The sequence below is a fragment of the Canis aureus genome, chromosome 13, assembly GCF_053574225.1.
Source record: "Canis aureus isolate CA01 chromosome 13, VMU_Caureus_v.1.0, whole genome shotgun sequence".
Lineage (NCBI taxonomy): Eukaryota > Metazoa > Chordata > Mammalia > Carnivora > Canidae > Canis > Canis aureus.
The window spans coordinates 50,452,988-50,467,958 of record NC_135623.1 but is presented as its reverse complement, the minus strand read 5'-3'; the positions used below and the strand labels follow the sequence as shown (position 1 = coordinate 50,467,958).

General features: G+C 37.6%; 1 protein-coding gene across 9 annotated transcripts in view; it reads left to right on the top strand.

The window, feature by feature from the left end:
• OTUD4 (OTU deubiquitinase 4) overlaps nucleotides 1-14,971 on the top strand; it is a 45,463-nt gene that overhangs the window by 19,089 nt on the left and 11,403 nt on the right. For all 9 annotated transcript variants that reach the window (XM_077846176.1, XM_077846178.1, XM_077846177.1 and 6 more), the window contains 7 exons: nucleotides 2,348-2,405; nucleotides 2,639-2,756; nucleotides 2,847-2,911; nucleotides 5,739-5,833; nucleotides 7,031-7,134; nucleotides 7,278-7,464; nucleotides 13,021-13,183. In XM_077846176.1, the coding sequence (XP_077702302.1) occupies nucleotides 2,348-2,405; nucleotides 2,639-2,756; nucleotides 2,847-2,911; nucleotides 5,739-5,833; nucleotides 7,031-7,134; nucleotides 7,278-7,464; nucleotides 13,021-13,183 (790 nt within the window). The remainder of the gene's footprint in view (nucleotides 1-2,347; nucleotides 2,406-2,638; nucleotides 2,757-2,846; nucleotides 2,912-5,738; nucleotides 5,834-7,030; nucleotides 7,135-7,277; nucleotides 7,465-13,020; nucleotides 13,184-14,971) is intronic.

Here is a 14,971-nt window from a genome sequence, read left to right as displayed (position 1 = left end):
CCTTTCTCTTTCTTTATAGAAAATAATCCCAAGTTAGGGTACAAGTATGTGAACAGTTCTGGATAATGCCTCTGTTTCAGATTGTGAACAAACACCTTTTAACATAGAGTCTCTGAGGCTTTTATTTTCCATACAGGATGTGTAGGGTAATGGTTAAGAGCTTGGGGCTATAGACAGCCAAATCTGGTTTCAATCCTGGCTTCCTTGCAAGTAACTAGACTTGGGGCAAGTTATTGAAGTTCACTAGGAAGCCCCAATTCTATATAAAATTGAGATATGTTAGTATTTCCTTGAAGGAGGGAATTTGTAAGAATTAAAGGAAATAGTGTGTAATGTGTGTAGTCTAGTTTCTAGATACTGTGTCCAACATTTTTTAGTTTTTATTAACAATATTAAAACATTTACTCTCTATTAGAACCTACCCTGTTCCATTCCTAGTGAAGATAAAAGTATTTTATTCCTAGTGTGTGGGAGTATGAAAGTATCCTCCTTGGTATTACGTACTGTAAATGGAATCAAGCTTTAGGGTATCTAATTCTTTATTAAATACTTGAAATCTATCTCCTTTTGTCTGAAATACCAGGCATTTGTTGAGTTACATTTTTCTGATCCTTATTATTATTTTTTAAAGATTCTATTTATTCTTGAGAGCCACAGAGAGAGAGAAGAGAGAGGCAGAGGGAGAAGCAGGCTCCATGCAGGGAGGCTGATGTGGGACTCGGATCTTGGGACTCCAGGATCACGCCCTGAGGCTGAAGGCAGGCACTTTAACTGCTGAGCCACTCAGGCATCCCATTCTGATCCTTTTTTTTTTTTAAAGATTTTTTAAAATTTATTCATGAGAGACACAGAGACAGAGAGAGAGAGAGAGAGAGAGAGAGGCACAGACACAGGCAGAGGGAGAAGCAGGCTCCATGCAGGGAGCCTGACATGGGGGACTCGATCCCGGGTCTCCAGGATCACACCCTGGGCTGAAGGCGGCGCTAAACCACTGAGCAACCCAGGCTGCCCTAAGTTGAAGAAGTTTATGAGGAAAGTTGTGTTCATTGTAATGTGTAGTCTTTTTATTCTGTGCTAGTGTGTAGCCCGTGGAACATGGAAGCCTTTTATTCCTCCAAAGATTTTATTTATATGAGAGCGAGAGAGTGCACACGCTGCAGGAGTGCACAAATGGGAGGGGCAGAGGGAGAGGGAGAATCTTGGGCAGACTCCACACTTAGCACAGAGCCTGATGTGGGCTCAGTCTCATGACCCTGAGATAATGACTGAAGCTGAAACTAAGAATTGGATGCCCAACTGACTGCACCACCCAGGCTTCCCAACATGGAAGCCTTTTTAAAATTAACTTTTGTTGAATAAATAACGTTTCTTTTCACTTGCATCATGTCTGGCTTAAGGAGGGTAAGACTTCAATTAGGGAAGAATGCTGCATAATTATGGTACACTAAATAGGCATAGTTAGGTAATAAGGTGGAAAGACCAAGGATGTCATATTGGTCATCCTGAAGTAGTGGGGATTATGGGCAATTTTTTTTAGTCTAGACTAGATACTTGGGGTCTCTTAAATATTGCTGCATTTAAGGACAGGTTTGGAGATTGTCCTGAAGACTAGAGATTGACTGGAGGAATTATAGGACAGAAGACTACAGGTAGTCTCATCTCCTCTTCCATTCAGACTGCCATCACTGTGTTCCTGCTTTGCCAATTTCTTGGCCACCCCAGAGTCTTTTCCACTTGCTGTCCTCTCTGCCCAGAATACTCAATAGTCATTTGCTATTAACACCTTTATTTTTATTTTTTTTTCTATCAACACCTTTAATTCTTTATTCAGAAAGGCATCTTAGCAAGTCCTTTCTTCATCTCAGTTTTTACTATTCAAACCTATGTCTCAGCGTTATCATTTCTGCGACCTGGACCCCACCCCACTGCATAGATGGCACTTAAGATCATCATTTCACATACTGATTATTTACTTAGTTTGTGTCTGCTCTAATTAGATTGTTGTGGAATATCTGCATTGCATATTGAAAGGAAATTTTTATATTAAATGTTTAATAAACTCAATTTTTCTGTCTACCCAAATTTCAGTTTTGTTTCTGTTTTCTTGATGATTGGCCCTTACACAAAGAAGTACTGATAAAAGTTTTGATTTTTATCTTAATATGCATACGCGTGTGTGTGTTTAAAAATGCATCCCTACACTAAAGCTTGTATGAGCTCACTGGACTGTATCTTTGATTATTTGGGATTTAGTTGTGACTGGAGATTTTTATGTGGTGTTAATATAAGTTATTCATGAACACATTTTTGTACTTTTAATTGTGGTTATATTTTTTTTCCTTTGTAGAAGTAAAACTACCACTGCTAATGATGTGAATGGAGTTAAAGCTTTGTCAAGTGATCAGGTATTTTTATTTAATGGTTTTAACTACTTTCTCCATATAAGCACATGAATTTAGTCTTCATTTTTTCTTGTACAATTTTAATGGAGTCAGAATCATCTGGTTCAGAAAATATTTGGTGACTTCCTAATTTTTTAAGTTTTCTTCTTTTGATTTTACTCTTACACGTATCTCAAACAAAAATGTTTTTAAAAGCATTTCTGTGTTGATTGGACTTCCTGACTTTGTTTGTTTAGCACCCGAAAAACAATGGGAACTCTTCTAGCCTCCCTTTGTCTAGAAAGGTTCTTAAGTCACTCAATCCAGCAGTCTATAGAAATGTGGAATATGAAATTTGGCTGAAGTCTAAGCAAGGTAAGTTAAACAATCTATTTTCTATAAATTTTCTTTGTGTCACTTGAAAATAATTAAGTCAACTTGATATTATACTGATATTGTTTACAGCTCAACAAAAACGTGATTATTCCATTGCTGCTGGCTTACAGTATGAAGTTGGAGATAAATGCCAAGTAAGTGATAGATAAAAGATTTCACATGAAATCTTCTTTTTTTTTTTTTTTTAAGATTTTATTTATTCATGAGAGACCTAGGCAGAGAAGCAGGCTCCCTGTGGGGAACCTGATGTGGGAGTCTACCCTAGGACCCCCGGGGTCACGACCTGAGCCAAAGGCAGACAGACCCTCAACCACTGAGCCACCCAGATGCCCCGATTTTACTTGAAATCTTAATTGATTCTGATAGGAACTAAGAAAAAACAGTTTAAGTTTGAATGTGTTATTAGTATGAGATTTCACATACATATTTTAATAGTTGTAAATATTTAGCTTTTTGACCCATTAGAATACATTACCAAAACTGTATGTTTATAAAAACCATGACATCTCATCAAATGATCCTTAAGAACAGTGTCAGTGTTTGATACTACTTGTCTGAAAGAAGTAACGATAACATCTTAGGTTTTTAGATATTTTCATTACAGTTAGCAAATTACCAAAATTGATTCAAACTTGACATTATAGGCTATTTTTGTTTTATGAAAGTCATCCTGGAAGATTTTGATAGATACAAAAAAGTTTTCTGTAGGATTAAGAAAGAGTGAATAGCAGTGAAAGGAGTTTTGCCGTTTAATTTGAATAAACTATTGTACTGGTCTACAGTAGCTGGTTGTTAAAGGGGAACGTTGGATTAGATCAGTTCTCAATTTGGAGTGATTTCGCAGTCCTCACTCCTCATTTGGCAGTGTTTGCAGAAACCTTTTGTAGTCACAACCTGGGAGGTGCTACTGACATCTGGGTAGAAGCCAGGGATACTGCCAAACATCCTACGATGCTCTGAACAACCCCCCCCCCCCCCCCCCCCCCCCCGCCCAAGAAAGACTTGTCCAGTCTCTAGGGTCAATATGCAAGGCTGGAGAAACTGGATAATTTCCAAGGTTCTTTTTCTATTTTTTATTTATGGAAAAACTAATATTTTCAAAACAACCTATGTACACAAAAATTATTTGGAGGTAATTTTCATAAAAAATAGTTTTCAGTGAAGTGTTGCCTTTTTAAATTACTTTAAAATAGCCAATGACAGACATTTTTCCTTGCTCTTGGAGGTTAACACTCATTTCCTGTGTGGTAAAGTGCCTTGTGAAAAGTATCTGATTGACCAGGATTATATCAGCATCAGTGACAGACTACTACCTTTCTTAAGAACTTAAAAAGTGTTCTGATTCTGAGGTATTGAAAGAAAAGGAAGAAGAGGATATGATTCATTTATGTTCTTCCTTACAGAATTGTTAGAAACGTATTATAATCACAGAACAGAATTATGGAATCTTTTGTTATAGTGATTTGGAAAATTGGATAAAACAGAAGAGTGAATCTAGGGCTTAGGGCCTCTCCTCCCTTCTCGCTCCCCCTTAACAGAGGATTACTTCTCTTATGGTGCATTTCTAAAACTGTTATTTGTTATTTTATTTTATTTTTTATTTTTATTTATTTTTTTTTTAATTTTTATTTATTTATTTATGATAGTCACAGAGAGAGAGAGAGAGAGAGGCAGAGACACAGGCAGAGGGAGAAGCAGGCTCCATGCACCGGGAGCCCGACGTGGGATTCGATCCCGGGTCTCCAGGATCGCGCCCTGGGCCAAAGGCAGGCGCCAAACCGCTGCGCCACCCAGGGATCCCTATTTGTTATTTTAAATCAAGCTTGCTTCCTTTCACGTTGCAGTTGTTTTTGGTCACATAGGTGCTGTTGGTAAAGTAGATGGTAAAGCAGATATTTGAAATAGTTTTTTTCTTTTTTAGAGTATTTTGTTTTTATACCTAGTAGACTTCTCATTTGGGTAAAATTTAATTGAAATTCTGCGATGGAAACTGCTGTGACTCAAAGGTTATCCTTATTTACTCAAGCATTTAAGGTGTAGTTTAAACTTTCGATATAGATTAACTTCAGAAGGATCTGTTTTATTGCTAGACTGTTGAAGAGAGGAAGGCAAAGTGTCCTTTTGTGGTTAATGAAGGTGGAGACATCAGCTTTAGGACTTGGATCTTCTAAAAGAAGTGGGAGGTTAACTTGCAGCAGTGCTACCTACATCGGGCCCCTAGAGCAGTGATTGGCAGGTGCCCTGTTCACTGAGTACCGTTTGATTCTGGGAAGAAACCTAAAGACTTCCTCTTGTCGGTTTGCTATTAGGTAATATGAATTGTGTATTAGAGAATATGTCATGGTTCTATTTTTATGGAGAAGAAAGGTCACAGTTACACATTTTAAATATTGGAAAAGTGAGAAGATAATAGTAAATATTAGTTGCTCTCATTTATAGAGTGGTTGCTGTGTACAAGTTAGTAGTGTCCTTTTTGTATATCATATGTACCTCATTCCATCTCCATGAGGCCTATGACCTAGGTACTATTATTAGCTCCATTTTGCATGTGAGGACACTGAAGCATGAAATCAGTAACTTGCCAGAGGTCATATTGCTGGTAAATAAAAAAGACAGGCCTAGAACCTTGGTGTATGCGGTGCTATAGCCTTTTGTTCAGAACCAGGGCATGCTGCCACTCTTGTTTGGAGCCTTGATAGGTTGTGCTCCTGCTTCTCCCTGAATTACGGAGAGACATTTTATAAAATTTTGAAAGTATAAACAAAGAAAAGTAATTTGGCTAGAGGTACAGAGGTCTGGGAGGTCAGAAAAACACTATGGTGTACCCTTTTGAACTTGATTGTGTTTTTAACATTGTATAGTCATTTTCTTTTTCATTGAAAACAAAATAAAAATTTCAAAGGTGATCACTGATGCAAAGGAAACAAGTGACTGATTTTTCTTTCTGGAATTGTTCAACAGGTCAGGTTGGATCACAATGGAAAATTTTCTAATGCAGACTTTCCAGGGGTTCACTCGGAGAATGGACCAGTTTTGGTTGAAGAACTTGGAAAGAAGTATGTATTGCTCTTCAACTAAGGCGTTTATTGTCTCTCCCACTTATTGTAATCATGAGGATTTCTAAATGGCCCTGTGTGTTTGTAAATTAGTCAAAGATATTGCCAATGTGTAGAAAATGTATTCGTTTAGAACTCTTCACGTTCACATTTGTGTTTTCCATATGAACAGATTTTAAAAACTTGCTGCTTACAGTTTAAAATGTGTCATTCTTCACAAAGGCAGTTTGGGAAATTGATTCTATCCTAACTGTTAAGTGGGGAGCATTGGAGGACGGGGACCATATTCATTTCGAATTTTCAGTTAGTACTGTATTGCATGTACTTAGATTTCCCTAGATGTTTGTCACATGGAGTAGTAAAATGCTGTGGTTGACTTGCTGTGGTTGAGTCTTATGTTATAGCGCCTTTTGTTTCCATTGTCTCTATTAGGAAACAGGGTAATAAGTCACACCTAAAACTTTACTGGGAAAATTTCAAACATAACACAAATCTAAAGAGAGTGTAGTAAACCCCACCATAAGGATCTCCCTGTTTTAGCAACTAACAGTGTTTGGCAATCTTTTTCTAATCTCTTCTCCCTAACCCCCTTTTAAAAAAATGGGAATGGAATTGAATATTTAAAAGCAAATCCCAGATACCACATCATTTCTTTTTTTTTTAAGTGCTGAGCAATTTATTTTTATAAAATCTTATTCTTTTGTTACATATTTAATCTTAAATATTCTTCCTGTCTCAAATGTTCGTTATATTACAACTTTTTCTCTGTCTCTTACCTGTTCAGGATGAGACAGTACCTTATTTAGAATATCTTTTTGACATCCCATCATTTTTTAATAGACACCTAGATGCTTATGTTTCTCTAACATAGTAAGAACTCTTCCCTCCCCACATTAACTGTAGTATCATCATCACAGTTAACAGAATAAAGTCATTCCTTTTTTTTATCCAATCTTTTGCTTAGATTGTGTTTAAGGCCTTTTAGTCTTCTGTTTTTTTAGGTTAGAAAATATGCTTTTGATTTATGTCATCTTAGTTGATTAGAATTACATCTGGATTGCTAAGTGCTTTGTACTTTAATTTTTAAATAAGAACTAAAACTAATTTATTTTGTAAGTTAAAAATACTCATGCAGAATACTTAGGTAGATATTTTTACTAGGAATACCTTGTTGTTATAAGTTTTTTTCTTTTGAAGACACTCCCCGAAGAACCTCAAACCACCTCCCTCAGAAAGCTGGAACACCGTATCAGGAAAGAAGATGAGAAAACCTTCCACCTCTGGACAAAATTTCCACTCTGGTTAGGATTTTATCAAATTAGTTTTTTTTTTTTTTTTTTTTTTTTTTTTTTTTTTTTTTGTGGGCGGAGGGGAGGATGTTGGTACTTGGAATTTTTTTAAATAGGAAAACTATTTAAAAAGTATTTTTGGCTTCTTGTCACAGACATGGATTACAGAGGGCCAAAGAATCCAAGCAAGCCAATAAAAACTCCATCAGCACTACCTCCTCGACTCCAACATCCTTCGGGAGTAAGACAACATACATTCTCTAGTCATTCTGCAGGGTCACAGTCTCAGAAACCCTCCAGTGAGCACAAAAATCTTAATAGGACACCCTCACAGATCATAAGGTAACTTTCCTGAATGTAAGAGAAATATAAATTGAGTGGCATTTCCTTCATCTGCCACATTACATGCATTTAAATTTAAAGTTGCAACTTTGTGTTCGTTTACTTGTCTGTACTATAACAGTAAAAGTATTGTTGATTAAATATACCACGTGAGGATTTTAGTTCTGTATAGTTAAATGTTTAATTTTCTTTAAATAAATCAAAGTAATTTTAGGGCAAGGCATCTTTTTTGAATAATTTTTCTTCAGATGTTTTGAGAGACCTTATTCCCAGCAAAGTCTTATTCTTGCACTATTTTTTTTTTTTTTTAAGATTTATTTGTTTATTCATGAGAGACAGAGAGAGAGGCAGAGGCACAGGCACAGGGAGAAGCAGGCTCTTTGCAGGAGCCCAATGTGGGACTTGATCTGGATCCTGGGATTACGACCTGAGCCGAAGGCAGCCACCCAACCACTGAGCCACCCAGGCATCCCTTATTCTTGCACTTAATAGTTTTCTGGTAGCTTGCATTTTGTTAAATACTGAATGCCAAATTGCATTTCTATTCCTAGGTTACGAATGTTCCCTTTATATAGGAACTTAACCAACTTAACCAAAATGTTCAATTTACTTTATTCTGATAAGTTTGGGTTGTTTGTGGTAAGTGCCTTATATTAAATGGGCCTAGGGCAGCCTGGGTGGCTCAGTGGTTTAGCGCTGCCTTGGGCCCAGGGTGTGATCCTGGAAACCCGGGATCGAGTCCCATGTCGGGCTCCCTGCATGGAGCCTGCTCCTCCCTCTGCCTGTGTCTCTGCCTCTCTCTCTCTCTCTGTGTGTCTCATGAGTAAATAAATAAAATCTTAAAAAAAAAAATGGGCCTATAAGTTTTATAAGTCAGTGTAAACATGCATATTAGTCTGAATATCCAGAGACAAGATGAACTTCAGGATCATAATTTTCCTGTGCAGTGCATTTTATGTTTTCCCTAATCTGCTTTTCTATGGAGTATATAGCACTTTGGAGGAACTTTGAGAGGATGTGTTTTAGTTGAGGCCTTCCTTTTCATGCAAATTTAGCCATTGGAGCCCCCACTGTAGGTTACTGTGACCAATGCCTTCGTCCTTCCAAGCTTCCTTTTTCCAATTGCCTGGGCATCAGCTTATGTGCTTCCAAGCTCTGGTCTTAAGTTCCTTTATTTCTGGCTTTTGGGCAGTCCTCTTTCTTGGGAATGTACTTTTTTCCTTTTTTTAGAAGATATTTATTTACTTATTTTAGAGAGCACACTAATTGGGGAAGGTGCAGGGGGAGAAGGAGAGGGAGAGAATCTCCAGCAAACCCTCATCTGTGTAGGGCTTAATCTCACAACTATGAGGACTCTGAGAACATGGTGTGAGCCAAAATCAGGAGTCAGATGCCTGACTGAACCACCCAGGCGCCCCCTTAACTTTTTGTCATTAAAGCCTGCTTATGTAATGAAGATCTTCAAGGTAGAGTTGTAGGTTCTTAGGCTGAGATACACGAAATACTTGTTAGTTTTCTGGGCCTATGGCAAGGTACCACAAACTGGATGGCTTAAAACCACAGAAATTTATTTTCCCGGGTCTGGAGGCTAGAAGTCTAAAATCAAGTTGTCAGTAAGGCCATATGCTCTTTCTGAACACTCTAGGGGAGAGTGTTTCATATACCTCTCCTACTTCTCCTATTGCCTGTAGTCCTTGATGTTCCCTAGCTGGTGAATGTATCACCCCGGTTTCTGCCTCTGTCATCACATGGTGTTCTCCCTGTGTGTCTGTTTCTTTTCTAATAAGGATATTAGTTCTATTGGGTTTAGGGCCCACCCCACCCTACCTTAGTATGACCTCATCTTAACTTGATTACTTCTGTAAAGACCCTATTTATAAATAAAATCATATGCACAGGTACCAGTGGTTAGGATTTGAATATATCTATTTGGAAAGAACAGTTCAATCATGAACACCAGTACTTCATTAATTACATTTTTCTTTTTAGTCTAACAAACTATTACGAATAGGAAATTAATTTATGTTGTTCAAAGTCTGAAACATTCCGAAGTTTGTTCATTCTCGTAATTCTTCCTATCCCTATTTTCCCAGTGATGTAGTTTCCTTCTGTAGAGGCATCCAGTGTTTATAGATTTTTGTGTATCCCTACAAGGATACCTTACATATGTGTAAAAAGTACATATATATTCACAAACCAAAAGTTCTAATGAGAACAAATGGTTAAAATTCAGTCAGAAGAAGGGATGTTACCTCATTTCTGAAGATTGGTCATATAGACACAATCCTGAGAATTAGCCTGGGTAAAGAGTGGTCAGGGCCTTGCATTCTTGGCATGGCCAGAGCAACAGTGCTCAGGGCCATTCAGGGCTCCTGGTGGGTTATTGCTCCCAGCAGACAGAATTGGAGTCATTCATTAATCAACTGGTTGTGACTAAAGTCTTTTTGGACATTAGACTCCTCTAACATCTGTGGAATCTTATTCAGAGCAGGCACAGTACCTAAGAGGACTAGCTTATTTTGAATATTAACTTTTGAAACCTAAAAATGTGAAGTACATACATGAAGGTCATAGACAGAATTAAGATTTTCCTTTAACAAAATTCTCACTTTTTTAATAGATTAGAAAAACATTTTTTTCCCTTGAACACAAAGGTACTCTTTAGTGTTTTAAATATTAAAGAAAATACATATAGGCTACTAAATGGCTGATTTTTTTTTTTTTAAGGATCCTATTTATTCATGAGAGACAGAGAGAGAGAGAGAGACAGAGACAGAGACCGAGACATGGGCAGAGGGAGAAGCAGGCTTCTTGCAAAGAGCCCAATGTAGGACTTGATCCTGGGCCTGGGGTCACACCGAGAGCCAAAGGCAGACACTCAACCTCAGCCACCCAGATGTCCCCTAAATGGCTGATTTTATACTTTTGTTTACCATAAACTGAATTTATGGCTAGAGTGTTTGTGGTGTTGTATCCAATCTCCTAGGAATTGGTAGAATAATGAGAAAGTTGTGAAATGTCTTTGTCTTCCTAGGATATTTTTTTATATGTTAGCTACTTGATATATAAAAATACTTGTTGGCAGAAGACAGTGTGTATGTAATACATAGACATGAAGCTTTAAAGAATTTTTTTTAAAGATTTATTTATTAATGAGAGACACAGAGAGGCAGAGACATAGGCAGAGGGAGACTTGATCCCAGGATTCAAGGATCACGACCTGAGGCACCCCAAAGAATTTTTTGATGTTGTAACTAATTATATAGGAACCTCCTTGGATTTGTAGTGTGCCTTCACTGTGGTTGAGAGTGAATTTTGTTACTATATTGAAACAAAATTAGGAGACCACTGATGATTAAATATTCACAGGGTTTTAAAACTAAAGTATGGAATTTCATAGTTAATAGTCCAATTGATTTAAGCCCATTACTTTATCTTGACTTTATTTCTTAAAAAAATTTTTTTTTAAGATTTTATTTATTCATGAGAGACAGAGAAAGGGAGAGAGGCAGAGACACAGGCAGAGGGAGAAGTAGGCTCCATGTGAGAAGACTGATGTGGGACTCGATCCGGGTCTCCAGGATCACGCCCTGGCCGAAGGCAGGCGCCAGATCCCTGAGCCACCCACGGATCCCTCTTCTATTTAACACATCAGTTTTGAACTCTTTTAGTTACAGAATAAAAGAACTCTATTGTTGGATGTGAGACCTTTATGATCTCTCACTTTTTCATTTCCTACTGGTATTGGTCTCTCTCTTTGGAGATAATAAATCAGCGCAGGATTGCCACGTATGCTTTCACTGTGCAAGTGCTGAAATAATGTAATGTTGCTGATTACCTCCTTTCCAGCTAACTGCAAATAGGAAGGATTTGGTTCTTGCTGTGTGATGGGTGAGGGTGAGGTGGACAGTTTGGGTGATGGGACACAGTGGTGAGATAGTGTTAGCTTTCCAAGGAAGCCTGGCACTTGCTGAATCCTCTCTGGAGTCTGAGGAAGACTGGTCTGTGATTTTGAGGGTCCAGTTTGCCTTCTTTTCCTCTGTTGATGAAATTAGGGTGTGATTTTATAATTTATTTATTTATTTTTTAAAAAAGATTTTATTTTTATTTATGCATGAGAGACACACAGAGAGGCAGAGACACAGGCAGAGGGGAGAAGGAGGCTCCCTGCAGGGAGCCCAGTGTGGGACTTGATCCCGGATCTCCAGAATTACGCCCTGGGCCGAAGGCGGTACTAAACTGCTGAGCCACCTGGGCTGCTTTAGGGTGTGATTTTAAATGGGACTATGTGAGAACATGAAATGGATATTCTTTATATACATATATATATATAAGTATATATATATATACATATATATATTTTTAATCAGGTGGTATTGTGTCCTCACGTTTTTGTTTTTGTTTAAGATTTATTTATTTTTTGGTGGGGGCAGGGCAGAAGGAGAGAATCTCAAGCAGACTCCCTGCTAAGTTCGGAGCCCAACACAGGCTTTGATCTCGTGACCCTGAGATCATGACCCGAGCCGAAACCAGGAGTCAGTTTTTTTTTTTTTTTTTAAAGATTTTATTTATTTATTCATAGAGACAAAGAGAGAGAGAGAGAGGAAGAGACACAGGCAGAGGGAGAAACAGGCATCATACAGAGAGCCTGATGTGGGACTCGATCCAGGGTCTCCAGGATCATGCCCTGGGCTGCAGGCGGCGCTAAACCGCTGCGCCACCGGGGCTGCCCAGGAGTCAGATTTTTAACGAACTCTTTAACACCCAGGTGCCCTGTGTCCTCACTTTTAAAAGGAAGATTATGTCTTGACATTGTGACATTGTATTTTTCCTGTATGTTTTGGATTTTCATTTCTACTCTTGTGGAACTGTTAGACATGGTAGAAATAATATTCCTATTGCTTATAATAGTTACAAGTCATATAAACACATTAGAGTTTTGTTATAAGCTACTAAGCTATTCATGGATTTCTTGTCATCCTTCTCAGACCATAATTATATTGAGTTGATGGCCGTCTTAGCTCTGCAGTTAGTAAGTTAGTATCTAGTCTGGTGTATTTTGATTTTTATTCTTTCTAGCTTTTCATCTCTCTCAGTGGTATCATCAGAAAACGGGAGAATAGTCCTCGTGTCTGCTTTGAATGGTTGCCCTTTACTTAGTACAGAAAATGAGAGTGCTCCTGAGATCCAAATTAATAACTTTCCCTTCATTTAGAAAATGAATTTTGTGACAGTATTGGACTATGACACAACAAAGAATATATATAGTGCTTAAATTTCTACCGTGATGAAAAAAATTTTCAGTTATTTCTATACCACTTGGTACAGTGAGTTCTGTTTTTTCTTTTTTTCTCTGTTTTTAGTTTTGACTGTCATGTGGCCTAAACTACAGGAACTTCCATTTTCTAAACATTCATTAGTCAGGCTGCCAAAAGTTCTATAATGTCACAGTGTAGCTAAATTAGTCAAATATTTGTATTGCAAAAAGGTATTTTATTTTAGGTACTCAATATATTTTGTCTTTTTTTTTCATGACGAGAATGTTTTGTTTGACAGAAAACCTGATCGTGAGAGAGCTGAGGATTTTGATCACACGAGTCGAGAATCTAACTATTTTGGCCTCTCCCCAGAAGAGCGCAGAGAGAAGCAAGCTATAGAAGAATCTCGTTTACTCTACGAGATTCAGAACAGAGATGAACAGGCTTTCCCAGCCCTTTCCGTATGTATGAAAAGAGATTTTAAAAGTTCTTTAGAAGTCTATCCTTAATATAGTTTTTATATTAAACTGTAGTTTCTAATCGTAGACTAGTAATTTTTAAACTAAAGGTACCTTAAAGATCATGTAGTTGCCCCCTCTTTATACATTTTTCATGAAGAAGATGAGGTTTGAAAATATTACTCGTTGGCAGAGTTGAGACAAGTAAGTTGGTTAGCTCTTCCAGTTTAGTATTTTCTCTTGAACCAAAACAGAAATACATTTTGCTACCTAAAGTTATGCAGTAGAGGTTCACATTCCATAAACAAGATATGTCTATAGAATCAGGAAACTCTTTTTAGTGTCCTTTACTGATCATACCAGGACCTAATTAATACGGTAAGAATTGTCATTCAGTGTTTGCTGTTAGAGGTGGTATACATGTAATACTGTGGCTTGCCCTTGCTGTGTGTCAGACACCGGGCTGTGATGGATACTTCTCTGATGAAAGACATGTTCTCTACTCTTGGTTTTCTTAATTCTTTTGGGAGAGTTAACAGGGATGGGAAAACAGTTCTCATGTAAAGTGTGAAGTGAAATGCTCTTACGAGGAGGGTTCATTGGCAGCACACGGAGAAAGGTAACTAATGCACTCTGGGGCACTGGAGGCCTTGTGCCTGTGAGCTTTTTATTGGTAAGTGTACCAAGTACTGTGTGATTCAGAGTGGTGGTTGGACACTTTTTCCTAAGATGGATGCTACTGTATACCAGTATTAAAAATTAAAGCACCATATACTCAATTCTCTGGCTTCTGTGGAATCCTTTAGAGGTGTGAGTGAGATGCTCTGCTGAAACTGCTGATCTGGAGTAGTAGTTCAGTCTGGCTGCAGGAGTTGGAGCTTAGGAATTTTTGGAAGATGTGCCCAAATCCATATAGCGCACTAGGTGTGGTCTGTATGTTAAGTATATTTGTCTCTATGTGATAGATGTTATTTTCCCACAACATAACATGTAGATAATAAAAAAGTTCAAATGATTTACCCTTGTATCCTAGCTTTTTGTCCTGTTGTTAGGTAGTATTAGTTGTATTGTTAGGTAGAATAGTAAAAATATAACTACTGTAATGTGGGGATAAATTGAAAGTTTTTAATAAAATGTGTCCTTATACTCATCATTTTTAGACCTATCTTGGACTTGATAGTGACTCAAGTTTTTCTACTAGAAAACTGTCACAGAGGGCTGAGATCCTGTTCTCAGCTGTGTGTAACATTTCCAGAGAGCTAGAGAAGTAAAGGACTTTCAGTGATAGTTTAGCTTAGAAACCCAACTTTGTCCCTTTGTTTCACCAGTTAGAAGGTTTGATCTCATACAGAGCTTAAGTAATTTGCTGATGATCAGCATTTCAGTGGTAAGAATCCTAGTGCACGGTATCTGCTAATTTGCACTTAGGTATTTTTCCCTCACAAAGAACTGTGGCCCTGCAGTGGCTGCTTTTGAAGGTTGGTATTGTTCTTGGTGCAAAGAATATAAGTATAAATTGCAAGGGGAAGGTTTGGTCTGGGTGGCTTCCTGAAGAGGGGATATGAAGAAGTCACTCTACTAATTTAGGCTAAAGGTCTGATTGCCTAATACTTTTGAGTTATTAATAATAAGCCTATTGTCATAGAGTATGTAAGTAAACGTGAACCCTATGTCCTTTTTTTTTCTTTGCAGTTTTGGAAATATAAAGACATAGGGCTGTGAATTTTGAAATTTACAATGAAATGTATGAAAAGTAAGCTTAACAAAATGTTGGGTTTTTGTTCATTTTAA